The following is a 26,776-nucleotide window of genomic DNA, read 5'->3' as shown; positions in this document are numbered from 1 at the left end:
ACTGCAAACGTGAATTGTCTATTCCATGCTACAATTTCAGATTCAGAAAAAGATGTTGACATGTCTGAAAGTTAGGACACAGGCGAGAGCATATCGGGAGATGGAAATGGAGACCAACAAGATCTCCCTCATCCTTGGCCCTATCTAAAGGAATTTTTCGAAATAGTCGAAAAATTGGTTACTTTATACTTTTATACTTTAAGTAGTTTTTGGAGCACATGGTTTTTCACTTTTACTTGGGTGAAGAGGTCAAGTTGATACTCCAACTTTGACCGGTGTTTTTAAACTGCAATATCTATACTTCTACTTAAGTAACAAATGTGTGTACTTTTGACACCACTGTCCCATGGTTACCAAAACTGATCACAGCATTTGTTTTTTTTGTTGGCAAAAGAGCAGCAACCTGCTAACATGGAAGCCAGATAGAGAAGCGAACCAGGAATATTCTGAATAATATCTAATATCCTCCAAAAGTATTCACAACAACAACTTACTGTGTCTGAATCTTCCTCACTCATCATCCTCAGTTTAACTGTGCCACGTCCACCTCTATGTACTTGCAAAGTTGCACAAGGCTCTCCAATGGGATGGGGTGTGGGTAATCTTTTTGTGTGTTGTTTTAATTAGGAATAATCAGTGTCATTATTACTCACTGTTTCTTTAATTGTTTGAAGCTCAATAAAGGATAATTAAAGGTGTTTCTTTAATTTGACGAGTAGACAATGAAAACTGATTAGTAAACCTGGAAACAAAATCAACCAATAAACTTCAAGATAATCATCTAAGCCCTGCCCACTGCTTTTATCAATTAGACTGCTGGAGGAAATAATTACATGATGTGAAGCAGCAAGATCAGGAAAAAAAAAAAAAAAAAACTTAACTTAATTTTATTTATTCCTTTCCATTTTTAGCTTTGTAATACTGTATTTATGTTATCTGTGGGTTAAGTATTTACACTTGGGGCATAAAAGGGGCAGGGCTAACAAAGCAAAAAAATTAATGAACATTAAAGTAATTAACTATACATTTTTTTTTATTGATTAATTCTTTAATTTAGTCTAAATGAAAAAGAATTTGCCAACCTTAAAAGTCTGTAGGTCTTCCAGGCCAGCAGGGGGACCACAGAGCAGCAATATAATATGCTTATCCCTCTAGCTGGCCCTTTGCGCGGAATCACATTTCATAAGGTTTGTCAGTGACGTTTCTTCTGCATAAATAAAGCAACTTCACATATGCAGCACTTTAAAATGTAATCAAAAAAGTCTCATCCTCGTTGGACTTAACTTGTTATAAAAACATGTCAGCTCACTTTACTTGTATAAACAGACACTGACATAACTGACATAATCAATTTTGCTTCAGGACTTTGACAATCCAGTTCTGTGTCAAAATGTTGGACTGCATGAGCAGAGAACCTGGAAGTCCTGTGCTTTAGCAGAATGAACAATTCAAAAAACATCTGCAATGGTCTCAAGATAAAGTCATACTAAGAAATGAAAATGAAAAATGATGTTAAAAGACCACGATGAGAGAGAATTTTGTTGATACTTAGAGTCAAAGATCTCTGTAAGATCTCCCTGCAGGCAGAGCAAAAGCTATTCCAAAATCAGTTTCAAAAGTTCAAGGAAAGAAAACAAGGGGGCATTATGCGCAGCCTGTAGTTCATGTTTCAGTTACTATAAAAATACAACAGCGTCTATTTTGTATGACGAAGGCTGGCATATAAAGTCCAAAAATTTGGGATTTTATGTGATAGACTGACACAATGCAGTAGATGCTAAAGTTTAAGGAAAACCATATATATTTTTTTAGAAATTTGTTAAGTATGTAGTGGATTTGTATTTAGGCACAGTGACTGAACTTGTGATCTAATGACAAGTCAACAGCTCAAAGGATGTGGGTATAAAATTAATTGATACAACTTGAATATCTGTCTATCTATCTAGCATTTCTTCATTCAGGAATAGGGGAATCTCTAATAAATATCTATGTAAAATAGGTCTGCAGGATTTTTAAGCTAAAGAGAGAGTGACTGCTTTAGCCAGGGGCTAAGGTGCAAGAGGACCAAAGTACAAGAGTGTGAGTGAGAGGCGTCAGACTGCATTGGCGTGTAGTCCATAAGACATTGGGCCATGAGATATATCCTTTATTTATTTTGAAGTATTGTGAAGATGTACAATTTAGTTTTAGACTGTTTTTTTTTTACTTCTTTGAGATACTTTAAGTCTCTGCTCAGTGCAACCCTTACACGATCTCTACATAAAATGTTTTAAATAGTACTATCTTTTTTTTTTTTTTACCAAGTTGTGGGTTTGTATCTTAAAAGCATTTACTGAATATAAACTTTCTCAAATTTCGAGAGAAAGTTTAACTCATTAAAGTTTACCAAAAACAAAAATGCAATCTTTAGCCCCAAAAAAGAAAATTAGGGTCGGGCAGGGACTCTATTTCTTCCTTAATACGGAAGTAAACAGACAACAAGACAATACGATCTTGGAAACACAGGTTCCTACAAAACCTGTGATGGAAAATCTGTGGAAATGACAAACAGGTGAGTGAAAGTTATGTGAACAGAGCTGCATTTAGTTCATGCTGGGTAAAGCAGTGTTGCAATCCAAGCTAAGACTCATTGAAATTTTCCTCATAGCACTGGAAAGGCCCCTAGCTCCTGGCCTCAAACTGTAAACAATGCAGGGATTAAGTCATACCAGTTATGTGGCTATCCTTTCATCTTTCCTGGGCGCTCACAATAATTCTTCAGGCCAGATCCCAGAGAAGGAAATTTCCCATCATACATGGGAACAAAGAAAAAAAAAAAGGGAATTGATTTAAAAAAAAAAAAAAAAGTTTGAGCTTAAAACTGATGTTTTGTTGTATGTAAATAACACAAAAGAAAATGTACATAAATACATTTGTTTTGATGTTTTGACCTGAACTGACAGGGAAGTTGCTGGTTTATTGAATCTGGCAGCTGAAGCAGAACCAAAAACACTTCCTGTGTTCCTGTAGCATTTGCCAAGATCCTTGTTTTGCTGTTAGACTGATTGGGATTCAATGAAATGTCTGTCTTACATTTAAAATAGACAAAGATAAAAAGAAAAAAAATATGTTTTATATTTAAGCAAACATTTATTTATCTTACGCATCAAATCATGAACATTTTGTGGGGTACATTTTGCATCAAGAAAGGTCCATCTGCTGTGACAACACAATTAGGGTGTAAAATACAGACATTATGTACAGTACCAGTGTGTTATCCACTAAAAAAAATAAAAAATCACCTGATCCTTTCGCCTCCCTGCAGAACGACACCCGGAAATTTAGAGCTCCTGTCAGATACAAATTTCCCAACCTTTAACATCTCTTTAAAAGTAAGCTATTATAAATGACACACATCTCTGCAATGTTTTTACTACAGCCCTTTTTTTAAATTAATATTCATCCAATTTAATTCATGTATTGATATAGCTCAGTACTGACATCACACTTGCTTTACCAGGTCCAGTCAATGTCCAGAAACCTACAGTGTTCCTGGAGCAATTATTATAAAATAATATGTTGTTGGCATGTTTACAGCAATGGCCATTTTAGTGCACCTCTTGCTAAGGTAGAGTTTTAACACCAGGAAGCTGCTTCCCATGCAGATGTTTCTGCTGCTAATACTCACAGCTGGAACAGTTAGGCTAACATTATGTGCTTTGCTTAGGGGCATCTAAACAGTGACTCTTGTGGAAAAGGGTAAATTTGTCTCATTACCTTTACTCACTCATATTTTCACAGCCAGCTTCCTGGTGACACATGTTTGGCTGTTTGAAATCTCTCACCATGAAGCAACCCCTGTAGGTAAGAGATCTGACTGTATATATGCTTGGAGGGCCTGGCTGTAGTTAAGTGTTTGATTGAAGTATATGTTAGTCAAAAACCACAAATGTCAACCTTATGGTAGTGCTGGAGGAGAAGTCATGGAACCAACACTAAGATTCATCCTCTGGGGATCCTGCATGTTTGCAAAAAGGTTCAGAGCAATCTATCATGTAGCTGTTGAGATTTGTCAGCCTGAATCGAAGGGATAGCCCAACACTGCTGCTTTTAAGGTTATACAAATACCACCGCTAAAGAGGCATTTCAAATATCTAAACTTCCAGTTTGGATTCCTAACCAGTGTCACAGGCAGTTGTCCTTTTGCAATAGAAAAACTGTTTGTTAGGTAAAGCAAATAAAACCAAAACCTTCCCTGCAGAAGTTTTTGCATCCATAAAACCTTTTCATATTCTTTTCCAATGCACCTATTGAAATATGGCAAAGACTGAAACACAAAAAGGTTAGCATAAAGAGAAACAGAGGAAATTGAGACAGTTTTAAGAATTTTTGCTGCTATAATAAGGGAGTTTGAGCATTTTATTGTAAATCCAATCAATTAATGTCAGTACAAAGAACAGTTTCAAAGGGATTCAAGCGGAGGGTTTTTGGAGAACACTAAACATCAAAAAGAATTATTAAGAGCGAAGAATACAGCAGAGATAAAATGTGGAGGCATTTAAAAAAGCTTAGGTTTTAATACAATATCTGAAGCTTTGAACATGTAACTGAAATGTCTTTAATCCACAGTCAGAAAATGGAAATAACATCTGACCCAGCTGTACATCACCTAACATGATGCTCCAGTTAAGGAGATTTATTCTGATACCTTTTAAGCCTATTTTAATCACAAAGGACAGAACATCATTGATAACTATTCCTGTTAATGTTTTATTGCTAAATTATTTAATTTTCCTGTTAATGTGTTGTATGAAATGTATTCAGTATATACTCTTTACCATTTCTTTCCGTCTTGTTTGTCTTTTTAAAACTATTGGATCTTAAAAAGAACACCTTTTGTGTCAAGGAACCATACCTGTAATTAATTGTAAAATAAAACAAAAAAGGAAACTGCTAAGAGGTCTAATCCAAATGTGAAGAAGCAACAGAAACCTCTGTCTGATAACAGGAAAAGTCATGCAATACACACATCTGGCTTTAAAAGAAAGGTGGCATTAAGTAAAGTATCATTGTGTGACCGGCTATAAGCCATGGCGGTGGTGATAATATCATACTCTGCAAATATCAATACAAATAGCTAAAAAAAAACACCTATAGCTATCGCAGATTTAAAGCTATTCCTATTCAATCAAAGCGTTTATTTTTGAAAGAAGCCGCGACTGCGGTCTCAGAAAAAAAGGAATCAATGTGAAAGGTGTTTTATTGTTTAAAAGGGGCTGTATTATTAAAGAGACATTACATTTTGGTTTTATTATCATAAAAAAATTATTAAAAGCAATGCGTTGTTTATGATCCAATTTGGTGTATCGTGTTAAATGGCAATAAGAGATATTAAAATTTGTGGTTGTGATGTTAAAAAAGCTTCATGGGTCATTTTTGTGCCTTGCAAAAAAGCCTACACTGTTTTATTGCCATCTAGAAATATGTTTTTACTAATAATAATAGTAAGTAAATGTTTTCCACCCCAGGTTAATTTAGAATATGAATTTGTGCCATAGCACATTATTTTAATAATATAAGCAATCATCGGGTCCATGAAATGGTTTTCCACTTAGCATGTTTCTTTTTAACGAAGTGTAGCTTGAAGACTTGGCTTATTTTCAATTGGATACATTTTTTCTGACTTCCCTGAAAATCATTATTCGAAAAAAAACACAATTTGTACAAAACTATTAGTCTTAAATTTATAACAAAGTTTAAACTGGCTTGAATTTTACAAAGTTCCTGTTTCAACAAAGAATTTTGAAAAGAAAAAAGCTTTCTGGTTAGGAAAAACCCAACAGTAAAACTGTAAAAAAACAACAACTATTATTTATGATCTGGAGGTATGAAAACATGTCACCTTCAAACTAATAACAAGCTAATCTAAAGCTAAACTAAAGCATCATAAGACGTTATCCACACACCAAGATGAATAAATCCCACTAACAAAACCAGTTCCAATTAAGTGTGAGGTTTCTTTCCTCTGATATGGGATTAAAAGCAGCTTCAGACAAGCTGCAGTGGTGTAAAACCTGCGCTGTAGACATGTCAATGAGTGTGCTCCCTTTTTGTTAGGTTGGCTTCTTTTATAGAGGTCAGAGTTTCTGTCACGCAGCATGGTTAGATAGGAATCTGGACCTTGAGTGTAAAACGGGCTAATTGACAGAGGGAATGAGCCAGAGCATATGGTTTGATTTTAACACTGTGGGTGGTGTTTTCCAAGTCTTACTGACAGCCCCTCCACCTTCCGTTTCTTAAAATTTCTACTAATTACATCTGACCTTCACCTTGATGAGTTCTCACAGCCACTTTCGGGTCGCCTGAACACAAGGTGAATGTGTTTCCTTTTGTAAATATCGTACTAAAATCCTCAGGTAGATGCTACAAAAATTCCTAGAGAAAAACCCACTAAATAGATCTGTAGACATTCCTAAATGGACCAAAAAAAAAAAAAAAAAAACGATGACAGGTGGTACTAATTTTCCACGCTTCTTCTTTTCAGAGGTTTCATTTGCAAAATGACTCTTAACATCATGCATCAATCTGTCTAGAGAGCAATGTTATTAACTAATACCCTGACTCATCAAACTAATGTAAAACTGAAGTAATATGTGTCCTTTCAACAGTTTTTTTAAAGAAGACTATAGGTCATTCATCATGCACTCATTCATATGTTCATGTATTAATTCCATGAGCTTGATAAGAGAATAGAGAAAAAAGGGTAAAATACCTACTGTTGCCACGTAACTGCATCTATAACTGAGCCGCTGTTCTTCATGAACCTGGAATTTAGAAAAATAAACTGTTATAATATATTTTATCCACCAAGAAAACATGAGTCTCATTCTTAAAGGTATTGCTATCAATTTTATCGTATTATATAATTATTATAACTAACTAAAAAGACCTAAAAGTTAGTTGTTTTATATCATCATTGATAATGTTTTATATTATTAAACAATATATCAACATCAGTTGCCACACTGAAAAAAAATGCAACCGTTTTTGGCATTCAATTATATTCAGTTACTGTAACACTTTTTTTCTTGTTAGCATGGTAGGACATAAAATAATTGTGTTAGAGTAACTAAATAGGATTAAGAAAATGCCAAAAATGGTTGCTTTTTTTCTTTTCTTGCAGTGCATTGGTTATTTCTCTTAACTCACAAGCTGCTCAAAAGTGCTATAATCTTAACAGTCCTGGTCAGAAGTTCACACAATCATCATCAACACTAACAACTTTTTCCTTGGTGAAAAACAACATAGAAATATTGATTTTTAAAAACAAAAACTGTTCTATATTGTTATTTTAACACATATTTTTTTACTCTAAAGGTTTACACACAGGCTGAAATATATCCCCATGAATACCCAGATAAGAGGAGAGGTCTTCAATGGTGCTTGCCTGATATTTGACTTCTATTCTGTTTAGAAAAGATTTCCCCATTTTTCTATTTTCTTCGCATGAATTTGGCTTTTAAGCTCAGGGAAGCAAGGGGACAGCATCTGTTTCACAATCAACACATTTAGGAATTAAGCTTGTTGCTGCTGTCCACGTGGTCAAAATATGCTTTTTGTACAGGAGCATATTTCTATAGCTTCAAAAGCTTTGATTGTAAGATAAATATGTAGAGTAAATGCATCAAAAATACATTTAGATTTAAATGTCCAGTCCAAGGTTTACAGAGACTTTAATTCTACCTTTGTTAGTGTTCAAATTCAGTTTTTTTTATTTTAAATGAGGATTTTGCTTATTATAGATTTATAAAGTAGAATTCATAATTCATATAGAAGAGTAAACATCTTAAAGCCTGTGCTTCTGAGCCTTGCTAAATCAATAATCCTCAAACATTTAAAAATATTATTTCATCTTCTTTAAAAGGACTTATCCTGTAAACTGATATAAACAAAGCTCCCCCTGCTATCTTCCTCTCTACATCTCAGGCTCTAAATCTGTGTGTTTTTTTTTACCTGACCAAAACCGCTCCATATTTGGGGCTAACAAAACGCCAAGATGTGTCTACACAGCTTGTCACAATAACACAACTTTCTCCAATGTGGCTTGTTTAGTCTTGTGGCTCTGATATTTGGACTGTTAAGTCTTTTGGAATCAAATTAATCTTATTTGCTAAAAGCAGCAGAGTGCACATGCTGTCAAACACTGGAGCTGCCCACCTCGTAACGGTGTCAACCAGACAAGAAATGTCGCTTGTTAAATATGAAACCAGTGACCCGCAGAAACTCCAGCTCTCTGGGCTTTATCCTATTCTACATTTAACCTGTACCATTTGACTGCGGCTCAATCTTTGGTCTTATAAATATAAAATATATTCAAAGTTATATACAAATATTTAACCTTTATATTGTGGTATGGCTGAAACAATCGGATTAATCGTGATTAATTGATTTTTGACATAATTGTCACCTAATTTAGTAATTGATTAATCGTAAACTGGAGTACAGAGACTCTAAAGCCTGCCTTTAGTTGACAGAGCAACACACATTAAGCAGCAATTATATCAAAACTGCAAAAGAAAAAGTATGTAAACATTTAGCATTTAAGATAAAAATCATTTTGTCCATCAATATGCTCCCTCCTTGAGTAGAAAATCTTGAGTTCTGGATCTTGTTTAATTTAGCAAAAAGTCATCTTAAAGGAACGTTTGTCTATCTTATTATTAATCGATTAATTGAAAAAATAATCAACATATTAATCGATTTGCAATATAACCGTCAGTTACAGCCCTATACTTTGGTATACTTTAACTATAATGGGGCTCTTGATTATTTAAATAATGTGAGAATCTGCAGTAAAAGAATGACAAAAGCTCAAAAAAATTGTTGTAGCATAATTTGCCTTCTTCTTTATTAAAAATATGTGCGTTTACCACAATATCTGTTGAATGAAAAGTTAAAAATACTATCAGCTTACTGCTGTGCAATTAATTGCAGACTTTCAAAATAGGTGTGTGTGACTTTTTTATTGCTCCCTTCATTAAATACCTCTAAACATAATTCTGCAATGCATCTTTATCCATGGAAAATAATCCTTATCTGTAGAAAAAAATCACTTGTATCTGTTGAGACAGGTCTTTGAGTTTTAGATGTCCCCTAGTACAACAATATGTCTAAATGGAGGTAGTATTTTCTGTTTTAAACAGCAAGACTTTTTCCTTTACCAGTAGGATAATCTAATGTTTAAATTTCTTAATACAATTCCTAATTTTCCTCTCAATACAATCAAAAAATATATAAGCTCACCTTAAACAAACTACTTATTTGGAGTGTTCATTACTGATAGGGTTGGAAAAAAAAACTAACTTGAGTCAAAGTTTGTGTTTGTCGTACAGTAGCAATAATGCATCCATTATGTGAATTTTGTTTCCATTTCAGAAGGCAAATATTTACAAAGTCTTTACTTCTGGATAGTAAAAGAAATGTTAATATACTGTCACCTGATGGACTAAACAAACTGAAGTTGTTTTGTTAAAATGAGTTTTGAGATGTAAGAAGTATCTTCCATGCTATAGCTAATGTGACTTCCCATAGTGTAAATACTGTCAAGGAAGAGGTAGAGTGGGTTGCTGTCACATGGCGATGCAGCTAAGTGGATTCAAACGCACATCAAACAGATGCAAAACTGCTTACACCAAAAAAGGATTGTTTTGATTACATTACTCTACATCCCCCTTCACAATGATTAACCTCCTCCATACAGGCATGCAAAAAATGACCTTAAAATGTAGTTTTTGCTATGGAATCCTGGCAGTGAGCTTTCAAGATTTTTGTTTCTTACTATGCTTCTAACAACAATGATTATTTCAGGTAGCCATTCAAAATGTCCCCACTTTCATTAATGGGTCCTTGGCTAGTCCCCTACAATTCCCTTTTAAACATCTAAAATATTTATTCTGTCATGGTTTTTGGACATTAAGATCTAAAATAATGCATTAACTCCTGGTCAGTGGAGTCAGAGTAAAAAGAATGCACGCCCAGGGGAAGGCCAGGGGCTGAAAGTTGGAGGGGATTTTGCTGCCATTCGGCTGTCTTTTGACTGGGAGGGGGCATTTTGAATGGCTGATACTGTATTCCACCGCATTTTACTTAGAGGCATGATAGGCATCGGCCCATATTTTATACAGCTCCAACTAAAATAAACTCTTGAGGTATATAAAAAATTCCTAACACATGAATGTCTATGTAGAAATGCATTGCTTTAGCAGCATGTTCTCTCATCTTTCCCATTTTAAAGTGTCTGAGGAAGCCTCTTATTTGCACCCTTTAGAAGCATTTTTTTCCCCCTTAAATAAAATGGAAAATATTATATTTTTATTTTCTTTAGAGAACCTTTTTTTTTTTCAAAAATAACAGCATGAGATTCTCATTCATTTTATTTAACATGACTTGGTTTATTTTCAACAAGATAAAATTGTTTTCCAACTGTCTTAGGATTACATTTGTCAATTGCTGCAATGAGCTGCAATTAATTGTACTGCATTGATCTACAGTATTTTCTCTATTTTTACCGTTCTTTTTGACTAAAAGAGGAGGGAGAGCAGAATTACTCTGTAAAACAAACTGATATCAAAGGGAAATGATGATAAAAGATCCTCCTTGCAACAGTAATGGGGCACAGCTTTAGCAGAAGAGTGAAGCTAATAGTAGTTAACTTCACTCCTCTGCAAAATCTTGACTTTTATTTACCTTTCAAGATAAAACAAAATATTAAACAAGTGTTACTGACTTTTCAAAGCAGGAACTCTAAAACCTAGTGTTTTCTTCTTTTAATAGTAAGATGACCCAGTGGTGTATTTACATTTTCTTGATGCAGGCTTCAGTTGGGAGGGTGCTGTTGGATAAGCAATTGGCGTGAAGCTAAAGCTGTTGCGGCTTCTGGCTGAAACCAGCAGGTGGAATATTGTGCCGCCACGTTATCAGTCAGATGACACTTTATTTAGGTTGACGTGGTTTGAGTGGAGCTAATACCCTGAGGCGCAAAGAGTGGAAATTCATAAACACCAGGTCTACACCATGTGTGTTTATGTGGGGGTGTGTGTACTTGTATTTGCTACAAAGTGAGGACATTTTTGGCACATTTTAGTAGTAAAGTGAGGACCTTGATGTAAAGAGAGGACTTTTTACTAGTCCTCACTTTGTTGGCTTAGGTGGGGGGTTAAAATGAGAAAATGAGTAAAGCTCTATAAAGTCTGAAGCTGCTGCAAGATACTTTCCACTACACTTCCTAATTACTCTCCACCTACAGGGCAGCCTAACAAGGAATGGAATCTGAGCCAGGAACGGTTTCTTATACTCACCCATCCAGCAAGACAACAGCATTCTTTCGGGGTCGTCCGGCATTTGGTCCATAAAGATGAGCTCGGTTGTAGTAGCGTACAGACTGCAGGAGGGTCCGCAGCTTGGCATAGTCCTGAGCCAACTGGGTGCTGTTGACCGCACGACCCACCATGCTTCGGTAGGCATTAGGCTCTGGTGAGAGGGAAAGCAGCACAATAAGACGAGAGAGAGGGGGAAAGGACTATTGTTGATGTAGTCAGACTGCTATTGTAGAGAATCCAACAAGCGGTAAAAGGAAAAAAGAGGGGTTGGGAGAGTAATTGGGCAATTCACAGTAATACCAATGGATTCAATGTCAAGGGAATAGTGTAAGCAGACATGGTGGCCTTGCACATTCATTACAACAAACACCAAAGGAAAAGGTTTGCCCAAAAAGGAGGACTCATAAGCTTTTGCAGACCCACTGCTGTTTAATCGCTTAGACAATTTATCTTTACCGTTCATTCATCCTCTGTACATTTGTCTCTTTGTCTGCATTGCTGGGACGATTTACTTAAAATTATTGCTTTCGCTACGGTTCAAGTCCTCTCATAAATTTTTAGAAACGCTCAGAAAAATGGATTTAGCATGATACTTTAAGGCTAAGTCTGAAATAAAGTTTCTAACTGGAGAATTATTGCTTATCAAGTTAATAGAAACAAAATGGGTCATGCAACAGTGAAACACTTCTTCTTTTATCCTTCAATGAACCAGAGTTTTTAAACCTTGAATGTATTATTCTAATGAAACTATTGAAACTTGGGTTTAAATGATGCATTAAATATGCCTTTTTAACCTTTTTCATATTATGCATTCAGTGCTTCCTGGATTTTACATTTAGAATCTTTTTTTTCAGTGCATTTGAGCTATGAAAGTCCAAAATTAAATATAGGATTTTTATCTCTACCAACAGGCATCTGATCTTCATTTATTTTTTCTTCCTGACAGGAATTCCAAACACAGCACAAGCTCAAAAATGTTTAGCTACATCTTGATGACAAAGAAGCCCTGGGACAGATGGAATATCTCCTGAAGTCGACTGATCTTAACCTCATGGAATCATTGAAAGAGACAGAGGAAATGGAGGAATCTTAAACCCTACCATCTCCTTAAATGTTTAACTACAAGTGTGGACAGCTGATAAACAAAAATACAGATCTCTTTCAAACAGCTACCTTATCTGCGATCTCAGTATTTCACAAACATTTGCCTTCTCAAACTGTGTTCACACTTCCTCCCTGCATATAAACAAACAAAAAGTAATGCTGGTTTGTGAAGTCTATGTGGTTTTGAAAAAAAAAAAAAAAAAAAAAACATTAATCTGAAAGGTGTGCTGTGCTTATGTATGCAACCCTCGAACACCATCCCTTGTAGAATCATCTTTTGCTACTGTCAAGTTGTAACTAAATATTTTTCTATTATTATACAGCTAGAGATAGTTTACCGACTCTTCTTTGCCAAATTGCTAAAGTTCTGTAATATTCAAAAGATAATTTCAGCATTTTAAAAACACACCACAGATTTGCAAATATAATTAAACTTGGACTTCGACTGGGCAAAATTTATTACATGCATGTTCTTTGAACAAAATAATCTCATTGTTTTTTATCTGTGTGTTTGGCTAGTAGAAAAACATCTTCAAGTCTTTTTTCAAACCAATTTTTTTCCAGCCTTTACATGCATTCAGCTTCATCCATCAACTTTAAACAGCTTAAAGGTATAGTGGAGGATTTTTATGAATTTTTGAAAAGGCCCGCCCTCTCCCTTAAAAAAAAAAAAAGCACATGCACAACTCTGTACCCGCTCCCAAGAGGTAATGCTTATTAAATGCGTGTGAATGCATGCTCAAGCCCATTTCTTCGGATGCACGTTCTGTTTAAAAGTTGCTGTTTGCATTGCTCATACAAGCTTACTTTCCAAAAGAAGATTAGCAATTTTTCCACTATGTCAGTCTTACATAAACATATCACCAGAATGATTGACAATTAGGAGGACCACTTATTTAGATGATCCACCCAGTAAAATTAACACCCTCCACTATATCTTTAACTGCCACTGTCAAAGTGACAGAACCCCACAGCACGATTCTGCCCTTACTATGTTTATTGGTCAAGGTATTGATGGTGATTTTAAAATTATCTGCCGTATTACATTGACCCTTTGGTAACTCTAAAATGTTTTGCAATGATGCCAAAAAAAATTTGGTAATTATTGTCATCTCAATATCAGTGTGAGCAATATTCACATCACAAAGACTGTTTAGAGTTTTAATAACTATTTCCTTCAGTATTTCAAGGGATATGAATTTGCAGTTTACAAGGTAATTTTATATTCCGTCTCTGAACAGTCACAGAGCAGTAGATCCTTTACTGGAAAATAATTACTACATTGCTTAAAAATGCTAAAGTTCAAAGAGTTGAAGCACAGATAAGAACAGAGGAAAGGATGGACTGGAAAACAATACAGCTTATATCACAATATTATCATCATCACTAGACTTTCTACTGTACTGCCTCAGTTTTATCTGATCAAACATCCTTACTCCTCATGTTTGCTGTGTCTGTAAGATATGATTGCTTTGTGTTGCTGTATACAGGAAAATCGTATTTTAATAAACTGAAGTTTTTGGCTAAAATATAAAACAAGTGTAAAAATGTTCTGTTTGGTGTAAAGTTGTATATATCATACAGGGCTCTGTCCTACACTGGAGAACTATGCTTGTGGAGATGGATGGTAATGAAATTTAGAATGTAATTTAGAAGCAAACAAAGTAAAAAAAATACACACACACAAAAAAAAAACTTTTGTATGTAATTGCTAAGAAAATGCCACTAAGAGAAGCAGAGAAACTTGGAAACCATACATCAAAGTCAGCAACTCTTCGGTAGATGAGGTAAAGAAAAACCCCAAAACTTACTTTTTACTACAGAGAACAATCTGTTAAATGACTACTGACAAGGCTGCATGTGGTATGCTGCTGTACTGACCGTTGCCCAGCTCCCAGGAGATGTTATACTTCTTTCCAGCACCATACTTCAGGAGGCTCAGTGTGGAGGATGTGTTCCAGGAGTTGTCTGGGTTTCTGTGCAGCGCGTTGAGCCCCAGGATCAGGTGCAGACCAGCGCAGTCGGCAAAGTTGTACAGTTTGTCTAAAGACCTGGCTGGGAGAAACCCACAAAGCAGTTGTAACTTTGATTCTTTTGATTCATTTGGAATCATATGACCATAATAGAAGCCACATGGAAGTTAAGGATTTGCTGGTTCTTGATCTCTGTGATTCTTTATGCTTGACTATAGCTCTACACTTATAGCAGTGGTGCTCTTGGCATAAAAACTACGTCACAATTCAGAATCAGAACCAGAAATCAGAATCAGAAATACTTTAATAATTCCAGAGGGTAATTACTTTTGTTACACGCTCCAGTTACAGTTTTATATAATATATACACACATCCAACTACACAATATAATAAAGATAAAAAATAAGAAATCACAATTGCTGACAACTTTCTTATTTTACATCCACCACTAAATAAAAAAAATAAAATGAACCTGGATTACACTTACTGACGTATAAAGAGATTATGAACAAAATAAACTAAAGCACTTGATCACTCAAAGTACCAAGAGACAAATTTAGTAATCACAAGATTTCATGAGTAGAAACCTTTCAAGTCTTTATTTAAATCCTGTTAAAAAAAAAAAAACAGACCTTGATATATCAGACTCAGTTTTTAAACTAGATCTGTCAGATAAAAAAAAAGAACAACTAAAGTATTTTCTTTTAGACTTAAAAGGCAGAGAAACCTTTTTGCCATTGTGTAACATGAACATTTTCAGGGCGTGCTTTGGTGGTGCGGTGGTTAGCGCACATTACCCATGTATGGAGGCCTTAAGGCGGATTTATACTTCGAAACTAGGTCATCTGCGTAGGTGTAGCAGTGAACAAAAATACCTCTTCCCCCTTCCGCAAACCCCCTCAGCACCTTTCCCAAATTGTAGGTGACCGCAGACAGTGCCGCAGACAGCAGGCCTCCGATTGGTCAAATCTACATCCGCTTTCCGGCTTCTTTTGTTTGTATGACAACAATTGCGTAAAACAACTAGTGAACTTGGACGACCTAGAAGAGGGACCATTTTTCCTCTTGGATCCCCGCTCTTTTTCGCCCTCATGTCCCTCCGTTGTCAAACAAACTTGCCCCACTTCCTCACCACTTCGGCCGTATCTAGACCCACAGCTAGTTTGTGATTGCCCCTCTTGCTTTGTGGCATGGAATATATAACATAGCGCAGTCCACACTTCAAAATTGAGCATAAATAAAAAATGTCTGCGTCAAGCTCACTGCGACACAATGCTGTGGGAAGTATAACCAACCCTTTAGTCCTCGACGTGGGCGACCCGGGTTCGAATCCAGCCTGTGGTCCTTTCCCGCATGTCTCTCATACTCCCTTTCCTGTCAGCCTACTGTTCATAAAACGAGTCACTAGTGCTGTAACAACTCAAAGAAAAATTATATCTTATAACTATTATATCTTATTTTTCCTTTTAAGAAACAATTTATTAATATTCGTAACTATATCATTAATATATAGTTTTTTATCTTGAGATGTAGTCTCATACTTTTTTATTACTTTTATTGTGTAATGTTTAATAGCATTTTTTTATGTATGATCTCTGTAAAATCTTTGTTGCTGTTTTGCTATAAATACAAGTGTATACATTTCTGACTTCATCTTTTATTTCTTTCAGTTGCATTTCTTGGATAGACTGGTGACCTGTTTAGGCTGAATCCCACCTCTCTTTCAATAACTACTTCAGAATAACCTTGCAAGGATAAGCACGTAAAGACATTCTTAGACTATATTCACTGAAAAAAACATTGGATCTGGGTGGCAGACATCCTAATAAGTTTCTCACCTAAGACCACAACTTAAAAATCTGTCTTTTTTCAAATCTAAAACTAGTAATCTGTCAAGCTCATTTATAGTGGCTAATTCATTTGAAAGTGTGGAGTATTTTATGTTGATAGTTTGGTCTGTGTTTGTAAACCCTATATGCACGTTGTTCCAGTAGTCTGCACTGTCATTCAGCAGCCTCTCCAGTGTGTCAACAAGCACTGCGTGAAGTTGCCCCAGGCTGCAGACAAGTCATTTGAAGAGGAGAGCAGCGGAGCTAAAATGAGTGTAAAGAATGTAACATTAGCTGGAGAGGCTGTTCAGATTCTAATGTTAATTTATCACTTTAAGACTTTGCAAAGAAAGAGGTTTGTTGAGTAGCACTTTGTGGCTGGGATTTTAAGCAACAGTGAAAATATCTAATACACAGAAAAGTCATGTTGGAAACATTTGTGTTTAGTGGTTTATCACTTCTGAAACTTCACTGTAACTCATATTATTTCAAGTGATATGGTCACCTTTAATTGTTAGTTTTGTTTGAAAAAGAATATAATATAACTTTATAAATCTGTAGTTTTTCAATAAGGGATGGTGTTCTATACTTTAGCAGTGGTTGTACCACCTTTGGCAGCAACAACTGCCATTTGCTAAAATACACCTTCAAACCTTCACATTGCTCTGGGGGAAGATTATCCCACTCTTCTTTGCATAAGGTTTTTGACCTTGAATACTTTGCTTAAAGACATGCCAGAGCACCTCAAGTGGATTTAAGTCTGGATGTGAAAAACCATTCCAAAACAGTTTTGTTTTTATTTTCAGACATGCTGGCCCACACTAGCTGGTCTGTTTGGATCATTGTCTTGCAGCATGGCCCAAATGCGATGGAGCTTAAGATCCCAAATGGGTGATTAACAATTCTGATACTCTCCTTTAGGAATTTCTGCTAGAGAACAGAATCTGTGTTTCCATCAATTATAGCATGTTATCCAGACCATGAAGTAGCAAAACAGCCATAGGTGTCAAACTACAACCATCAAGTTTGACCGTCAGTTCTGACTAAATGCTGCACTAGTTTGACAGCAGATACATCAGGATTCAAGGCTTTCAATGCAATGCTTTAGATGCTCTTTTAGTTTCTTCTGTGACAATCTGGATGAGACTTCTTGGGGTAGTTTTGATAGGCAGGCCACAAAAAACATAAAACAGTGGGGAAGATTCTCCTCTTGTTTCATGTTATTTCCATTTGTGGAAAGAGGCGCTCACAGCGGTTTGCTTTAGTCTGAAAAGAAAGTGATGTCAACAGCTTTAATGTCTTTTTTTAAACTCTTTTTTTTTGGAAAGTGTGTGTTCCTTTTTGAAATCGTTTAGCTGATGAGTTTTATATCAAAATTGATTTCTTAGATCAACTAATCTGGTATTAGTTAATTGCAGTGCAGTCTTAGTATCCCCAGAAATCAGGCAATTAAACCAAACTTGCTATTTAACAAGCAATTTCCCCCCATAATTCCAGATTTGCATTTGATTCAGATTACGTTTGTTTAAAAATAACATAGTTTGATCATTTGAAACATTTGAGGGTTGATCAAAAGAAAAAAAAAACATATAAAACAGATCATTAACCAAAGAATGAATGTTGGTTTGGTGAGTTTAAGTTTATCTGAGCAAACCACTAAAGATCCTTTCTCTGTGACATTCAGTGAGAATCCACATAGGATGATTTTCCCATCATGGACTCCTGCGGTGTTGTGCCCCACAGAGCATCAAGCTCTGGACGTTTATGTGCTGCAGCTGAGTGCTCACTCATGTTAATGTCTGCTGTCTCTATTAGAATACAATCTTCTCCGTGAGCAGGAAAGGTTGAAAGCCTACCACATTTGTTGGTATATGTACAAGTCTCAGAAGTATTTGTTTATATTCTAAGGTGTGATTGCAAGGTTCTCGCGGACACCTTGGAGTTTTGTTTTGAAATTTAATCTGTTTGGGATCATTCCATTAGCCTAAATATTGCCCTGAACTGTGACCCACACTTCCTAGGTTCAATAGGAACCAGATGAAGACTCTCTTGATGGTTGCTGCTAAAATCCATCCAAAATTCAAGTCTTAGGACCATCTGAGTTTGCTAAATGATAGCTTCTCCGAGCAGTTTTAAAAGACAGGAAGAAAAAAAGGCAGATAGATTTCAAGCTGCTGACAATGGCAAAGTTATTCAATATTCCTTCTCTAAAAGACAACTAAATGGCTTTAAGCGAGAACACTGCTTTATTCTAAACTAAAGTCTGATTTTGAAGCGGCCCTTTTTCCAATATTGGTTATTTACGTTTATCTCTAAAAGACCACTAGATTTGAGTGACCCACTCTGTTAGAAAAAGACAGCAGCTTGCGTGATGCTTGTTGCACCTGGTACTAATCAGCTATCGGTAGGACAAAGCATGAATAAAATGTATGCAGCAAGAAAAGGCTTATTGCTGAAAGAGTTCACAAGCATATTTCTCCAGAGTAAACTGTCTGTTCTCCATCTTATTAATAACCAACAATAATGCTATTATCATAACTGCTATTATTGTAACTCCTTCCCTTCTGTGGTTTAACCAAAGAGGTTTCTGTGTGCAGGAGCAGAATCGAGGGCAACAGGACAGAGAAAGTAGCACCAGATGTGGCTGTCAGGATGAGTGATTCCAGGCCTTTGCTCACCTGAGAGCTGAGCAGAAGGCAACCAGTCTTGTAGAAAGACAAAGTTAGCAAACCGGCAAAGGTTTAATCAATGCATCATTAGAGAAATTACTCTGCCAAAGGTACACTTTCCCTGTTGAAGGGTGCATGTAGTCAATAAACAGCTATTCACTTAGAGTACAGCATGCAAATTTGGCTAATTTCAGCTTAACCAGCTTCATGTAAACAATGATGGTAAGAGACAAAAAACCATTGGATAGTTGCTGGTAAATTAATGACAGTAACTTACTTTGAAGCTGAAACTGAATTAATGTTTGCTTCTATTATTTTATGCTTTTTCTTTATTGTTTTTAAGGAGATTTTACCCTTTTTTCAAGCCAGCCTAAAAATTTGGTTTAAATCCAAAAATGACGTTTAAAACATTATAATGGCACCAGTTTATGATGCAGGATAACTATGTCTTGCAGAGAAGATTTGGAGCTAAGATCAATTTTTTTACATAGCACAAAAATAAATCATCATATGAAGAATGCACTCTTTCCTCAAATCATCTAATATTTTCTGTTTGTTAGCAATATCTTTCTTTTACCGGTAAGTTAAATATACATTTGTTTCTTAATTTTGCTCAGAAGCAGTTGAAAATCTATCAACCCTAAAATGAAGTCTTAATCTTGTTTTCCCTTTTTTTTTTTCCAAAAATGGTGATAACATAATTATGTACCTTAGGATAACAATAATGAGAAGGGAGTCTATGACTGAAAGCGAATTCTTATTTCGCAGTAAATCCATCCCAAAAGTAATGCTAGATTTCATTAAAGGCATTAAGAAACACAAACTGAAGTGGCTTCCAAATGTTTGGCCTGTGTTGGCCTTGCTCCTAAACAAATTTGGTGTAATTTAGAGCTTTTCTTTTCCCCTAAATTAACAAATAACGTTTTCCAGCTCTATTTAAAGGGAGCATACACACAACTCATCCAATGATCAAATACAAAATATTCTTTATTTATTTAGGAGAGTAGTTTTTGTATTGCTGAGTAGCCTACTGAAATTCTAGCAATATCAACCAGTATTTTGAATTGTAAAATGGTAATATAAAGTGGGGACGCACATTCACCTATTTCTCTCCAGGTGTCTCACATAATCCTCAAAAATATGTCTAGTAGGTTTAACAGTTTTTCCGTTTCTCGTGGTAGCCCTGAGCTGACGACTACCAAAGATAGACACCACATCCCCTGTGATCCTGCACATATCAATGGGTATAGACAATTAATAGAACAATATGTTGTTCAGTTATTTAGCTTTCATTTATTCATAATTTAAGGCATCAAATATTTTTTACAAATGGTTTGTTCATTTCTTGAGTGCTTATTAACTTTATAGAGTGGTATATAGTTGTTAAAATCATTGCAAAATTTTATAGGTCATTATGTTTGGTTTATGAGAAACAGTCATTTAGAAGTTAGTACTTTGGAAACATGCATGAAATCAACGTGTGTGTATTGCTTTAAATAATGTTAACAGGTATATGTTACAGTCACCACTAAAGGTGAAAAATGTATTGAATCACAGTCATCACAAAAAAAAAAAAACTAAACTTAACACCTGCAATATCCTTATAAAAACAAAATACTTTGGTGCTATATTCTGTATATTACACTATTACATCTCAAGAGTTGTACGGTGATGTTCTGTGTCCTAGTAATAACTACAACCAGTGGGATGGCCTGATGGGTCAGAAGTTGCCCCCTTGTGCTTGTTTCTTTTCCCCTTGGCTTCCTTCTAGTTAGTTCAACTCACACCTTCTCCATGTTCAGCTCATTAGCCCATCCTTTTTTCTGTTCCCCTTATATACTACACCACCTCTGTAGTCACTCAGTGCTCATTCCTTGTTGTTGTTTTGCTGCTTTCTCATCTCTGGCTCCCAACGTAAGTTTTCCCCTGATGTTTTCTGGTTATTTTTGTATTGCAGATTTTTGGATTTTTGCCTCAGTTGCTTTATTAAACCTTCAAGACTCACCTTTGCCTCGTGATCTCTGCATTTGGGTCCTCATAAAATACACCCAACCGTGACAGATTCACCTGCCCGATAGTAAAGATAAAAACATATAAAATAGGATAAAAAAATTATCTGGCCAAGAAAGGTTTCCTTTTTTCCTGAATTTGAAGGATGACTCGGGATTATCCTTCATTGACCACCATTTCTCATGAGTCATTGCAGGTCAAAGTGGATTGTTAAAGTCATTAAAAATGTATACATTATGCTTTATATGACCCAAAATAAATTTGAGAGATGTTTTTAGGTGAGAATAGAGCTCTGGTAAACTTAAATATGAGCTTGGTTGGTCAGGATTCACTTATTTAAAAAAAAAAAAGAGATCAGTCTGACTTCTGCTTTTAATGCAAAACAATCCTACATTGCAGTATTGTCTAAATTTAGTCACAAAATTTCTTAATTGCGCACAAAGAAGGCCTGTCTGAGAGGTCAGACTGTACTGTACTAACTCAGCTCAAAGTTTCTCTTTCATCTTACAAACAGTACAGCCAAAAACAAGCGGATGAAAACCAAGAAAGCCCTGTGTGTATATGAGCATGTTTGTGTGCGCATCTGTTAGCGTGCCCTTGTGTGTTTGTGTGCAGCGGAAAGAGTGGGGTCTGGATATTGTCAAGCTGTCCATCTGATAGAAAAGCCAGTTCTGTGAAGTAAAGAGGCCGCTGCATCAGTCAGCGCTATGCCTCATTTCTAGAGCTCTGAATATTCCTTTAAACACTGTGGCACACATACACATCCATGTATGCTGGGTTTGCATGCACTCACACAAACACTGTTTGTTGGTTCAAATACCACCCAAGTGAAACAGATACCCAATTTTGTATTTCAAACGAAACCACACTTTTATCTGCTGCTCAGGCTCCATCTTAATTAGTTACAGTAGGTTGATTAGACAGGTGTTCATTCTCTGTTGATGCAACTAAAGGGATGGTTTAGAAGTTAGAAGTTACAACCAGTTATTTTTTCCTCCAGAATGCAACTTTTACAGTGCTTCACTTTTTTTTTAAATCTTTTTTTAATTTATTTATTTTTTTACAAATCACTAAACAAATTTCTGAATCCAACTTGCATTTCACTAATATTAATGAGTAGTTTCACAATTGTTTGACATCTGTACTGATCAAAGATCCATAATAAATAATAATACATTTTAAAATGTCAGATTTTTTTTAATCCTTCACTGTGACATTTGCACAGATTAAGAATGGTGGTTTGCACATATAGAGCAGATTAGTCTGCTAATCTTGAATCTTGATGCAGAGCAGATTTCTGTCGATGGTGGTGCTGCAGAGAATAGAACACATCTCTTTACAGATTTAAATTGTGTTTTAAAAGTCTGACTATGTACATAACATGTAAATTCCTGTCAGAATAAACAGCACTGAAATAATCCATGCAAAGTACAAAATAAAGCCAATTGCATGAGCCAAACAGTTGCAAAAGACATATGAGATGGAGTGCTCAGGAATTATAGGACAACGAGCTTTCCAGCTGGAAGAAAGGAGCATCAAAAATCAAACTTAATTTGAGAGGATCTGTGAAAACTATTCCTGTTTTGGTTTTCGAAATAAGATTTTAGCATTGCTAATTCGCTCCTGTGTTCATCACGACTTACGCCTTGGGAGAAAAAGACATAGCAAGCTTTTTGTTCTGCTCTCTTGCTTAATTCAGTACAAAAAGTAAAGAATTCAGGCCAGAAACAACATACTGCCATGGAAAACCTCGATTTGAATGTTTAGTTGCATCAAATTCTAAATGGAGCGCATACACACACACACACACATAGATGGATAAGAAAAAAATCTTTGCTGAGCTCCGAGTAGTTTTAAAAACCCAATCAAAACCAAATGCTCATGAGATACATGTAGCCAAAAAAAGGAAAGCCGTTTGGAGATATTAATTATGAGCCCTTTTTCCTGCTACAGCATGTCTTTCCATAACTAAAAAAAAAACACATATTGAACATTTAGATTTCCTGAACTCTTAACTGGAGGTATCAACATGTTTTAACATTATCTAAAAAAACAAAGCTCATATAAAAAAAAAAATTAAATAAAAAAACTTATTAAAAAATGAAGCAAAGAATAGGTAAGTGAAAATATTTTGAAAAGCTTGCATTTTTTTCAGTTGGGTCAACTTGCATTGCTCATCCTTGCAGCGTTCAGTAAAATATACATATACATGCTTTAGTAAAATATGCATGGTCAGCTGAGAGGCTCCACTCAATAACTATAAATGAATCAAACTGTTCAAACTATACACTTGGGTATAATTTCTAATGATGGCATTTTAAGTTTTTACCAGACAAATGAGAACCAATGGATTTTTATAACAAACATCACATGCAGAAAATAGCCAAGACCAACTATAAGATTTAGACATAAACTAAAAATATGTCGTAGAAAAAGTGAAGTGTAGGACATTTATCATCAGTGCTTCCATTATGGTTTCAATCTCTTTCCCAACTAGCTCCTTCAGATCATCCAGCAACTCTCTGCCTTCTGTTTTTCATTGGAACGATTCCACTGCTAACCAGATTCTTTCGCCGCTGCAGAGAAAGATACAGTGACTGAGGCAAGGTCATCTCAAGCCTCACGTTTCCAATTTGCACTTCTTTCAGCAGATAGTCACAAAATGTTATTAAAGAGCAGTGGGCGCAGTTCGCTCCTTCATCCATATAGGGGAAAAAATTCGAGCCAACACGGTGATACAATTACTACTCCAAAAAAAGCTATTAGAATCGGGTGTTTTTGTGAGCTTAGCTTTGGTGTATCTGCGGCTCATCCAGACGTTAACTTGACTCTGTATGTTCGGATTGTGCAGAGAGAGAAATGTGTTTTCAATAAAGAGCGAGCCTTGGCTTCTTTTACCGGCATGTTACACAAAACCTAATGCCTATATGTTTACTTGCACACACATCTCCACATGGACTCTTCTTCGATACAGAGGGGCTCAGAATCCGGCAAAATCATTCAGATCAAACCACTTTTGTACCGTTGAAGAATGTAAGATATGTGGTGGGCACCTGTTTTCAATTCAGTTGGTAGAGGGGGACCAATGAATGGGCGCATGTTGTGTATGAGTATTTAAAACAGAATGTGATCGAGGGATTACCTCAATCTGTGAATTTGCTATGAGTAGACTTGTGTGTGGCCCCCTCCTGTGAGCCCTGTGTCAGGAGACGTGGAGCAAGTTGACAAGATCAGTGAGTAAGATGAGTGGTATGTTAACATACATTGCTCTGGAGGTAAAGTACAGCCAGTCTGTGCCGCTGTGACTGTCTGTGTGTGTGTTCAAGCCTAAGCAACAGCCTTCAGACAACAACTCAAAGACAGAGAAGTGGACAAAATAACATCAACTGTCTTTCACTAGCTGTGGCCTCCATAACTCAAACCATTTGTTGGGAAAAGAGGGTGTAAGGAAATGTGTATGGGGTGTGAGAGGTTTTCACATCTGTTTGGCAGTGGTCGCTGTCTATCACTCCCTAATGGGAAAAGTACGCTTTTTAGATACTAATGACTTCGATGTGTTTGGCTTGTAAAGAAACAAGGTGTGCGAAGGTATTCCTATCCCAGGAGAGAAACATCATCGTGTCTTATCCTTTTTCCCTTCACTTTGGAGCTACCTATAAACCACGACCAAACATAACCAAATGCAGAATTTTAGCAGCTGCAAGCTGCAAAATGGGCAAAAGCTTTTTATGAATGATGGCTTTATTACAGAGTAACATGCTGTTTAGTAACTATTAAATATAACTGAAGAATTCTGTGTGCCATAAATCAACACCTTAATTATCAATGTTTTTTTGTATTTGGAAACCTCTGTAACTTCTTTGCATGTTGCACTCGATTCGTTCATTCAAACAGCCATTCCTAACATGCACATCTCTTAAAGAGTGCTCTGGAATGGAAAGAAGATACCACACCACTGCCTAATAAGCTTTTAATTATAGAGGGATTATGTCACCTGCTAATAAACATCCCAAGAGACCATTTGTACACCAATATAATTACAAAAGAAGAACAGTATGGTGATGAGTCAGTGATGGTGGATTCACAACATGTTCTGGAAGAAGCTATGGTGACTATTACAATTTGCTGATCAGAAATCCATCTAAAGTCTCTAGGGGTGTATTAAGATAAGTAATTACAGCATGCAAACCCAGGAATATTAAAATAGAGAGCTTTGCTCAGCAGGGGTGGGTTAAGATTCCTCAGGAACACTTCCATTGATTGGCGTCTGGCTCTAAAAACTGTTTACAGAGCAGATGGGAATAGCTAAAGGAAGCCCTTTTTAGCTCTTAATTTGTATAATTTGACAGTAAACATATTTGGTAGGTAATAGCATTATTTCAGAAAATCATATGCCAAACAGTTGGTATTTATATTTTAATGTCTGTTATTATAGTGTGCACTATACTAGAATCAACTGAGGACAAACATGCCCTAAACTACAGTATGTAACAAATCTGTTGACTTTATAGTTAAAATGTTACAAATATGATTTGTCTTTGTAAAGTATGTAACACCTATGTAAAAATATACATTAAACAAAAGATTGGAATTTGCATAGGATTACCTTTCCTATGCAAAAAAAAGTTGAATATACGTTTAAAATTCAATTTTCTTAGCCTGTACGTTTACACACCCTTAAGGTTAGGAATGTCTTGCAAACATACTACATGCAATGGTACAAGACATGGATGGGCCGATAAAAATGTGTGATGTAGGTGCAAAATCACAATAAATAGTATAATGTAGTTGAGTGTAGGTGTTGGACAGATATCTCCATAGCTGGAAGTTTTGGTCCCAACAAATATCATTTTTTAATCTATCAGAACCAGGTGTAAATTCCAAGGGTGCCTAAACCGATCCCAGTCAAAAAAGCTATTAGCATTGTACTTTACCATCAACATTGATTACAAAATAAAGCAGCCAAGTGCAACTACAACATAATGCCAAAGGTTTGAGTGTACATGAAAGAAATTTGGGAATTTCTTAAAGTTTGCTGTGGAGACTGGTCTGCACAGAGTCCCAACCTTAACATTATAAAACATCTGTGAACATTTCTGTTTTTTTTTGTTGATGTTTTTTTAACTAAAACCCCCTATCAAAACAAAAAAATCCAAAACAAACAAATAAAAAAATCTGTTTATTAATGTATATTTATCTATAAATATTAAATTTATATCTAAATCTATATCTTACATATAAATCTTTTATCTACCGAACAGATCATACAGGTGCTGGTCATAAAATTAGAATATCATGAAAAAGTAGATTGATTTCAGTAATTCCATTTAAAAAGTGAAACTTGTATATTATATTCATACATTACATACAAACTCATATATTTCAGATGTTTATTTTGTTTAATTTTGATGATTACAAATGACAACAAATGAAAATCTCAAATTCATCATATCAGAAAATTAGAATATTACTGAAGACCAATAAAAACAAAGGATTTATAGAAATGTTGGCCAACTGAAAAGTATGAACATGAAAAGTATGAGCATGTACAGCACTCAGTATTTAGTTGGGCCTCCTTTGGCCTGTATTACTGCAGCAATGCGGCGTGGCATGGAGTCGATCAGTCTGTGGCACTGCTCAGGTGTTATGATAGCCCAGGTTGCTCTAATAGTGGCTTTTAGCTCTTCTGAATTGTTGGGTCTGGTGTATTGCATCTTCTTCTTCACAATACCCCATAGATTTTCTATGGGGTTAAGGTCAGGAGAGTTTGCTGGCCAATTAAGAACAGGGATACCATGGTCCTTCAACCAGGTACTGGTAGCTTTGGCACTGT

At 35.7% G+C, this 26,776-nt stretch overlaps 1 protein-coding gene across 4 annotated transcripts in view; it reads right to left on the bottom strand.

Moving 5' to 3' along the window:
• Positions 1–26,776, bottom strand: part of hpse2 (heparanase 2) — an 86,428-nt gene that overhangs the window by 15,890 nt on the left and 43,762 nt on the right. For all 4 annotated transcript variants that reach the window (XR_005281753.1, XM_038296399.1, XM_038296397.1 and 1 more), the window contains 3 exons: positions 14,343–14,516; positions 11,337–11,508; positions 6,756–6,803 (listed from right to left, as the gene is read on the bottom strand). Coding sequence is in view for 3 of the 4 variants with exons in the window: in XM_038296399.1 (XP_038152327.1) it covers positions 6,756–6,803; positions 11,337–11,508; positions 14,343–14,516 (394 nt within the window). In the remaining variant the exon portion in view is untranslated. The remainder of the gene's footprint in view (positions 1–6,755; positions 6,804–11,336; positions 11,509–14,342; positions 14,517–26,776) is intronic.

The sequence above is a fragment of the Cyprinodon tularosa genome, unplaced genomic scaffold (genome assembly GCF_016077235.1).
Source record: "Cyprinodon tularosa strain WSP-4 unplaced genomic scaffold, ASM1607723v1 ctg37, whole genome shotgun sequence".
Lineage (NCBI taxonomy): Eukaryota > Metazoa > Chordata > Actinopteri > Cyprinodontiformes > Cyprinodontidae > Cyprinodon > Cyprinodon tularosa.
This window is presented reverse-complemented; position numbering and strand designations above follow the sequence as displayed.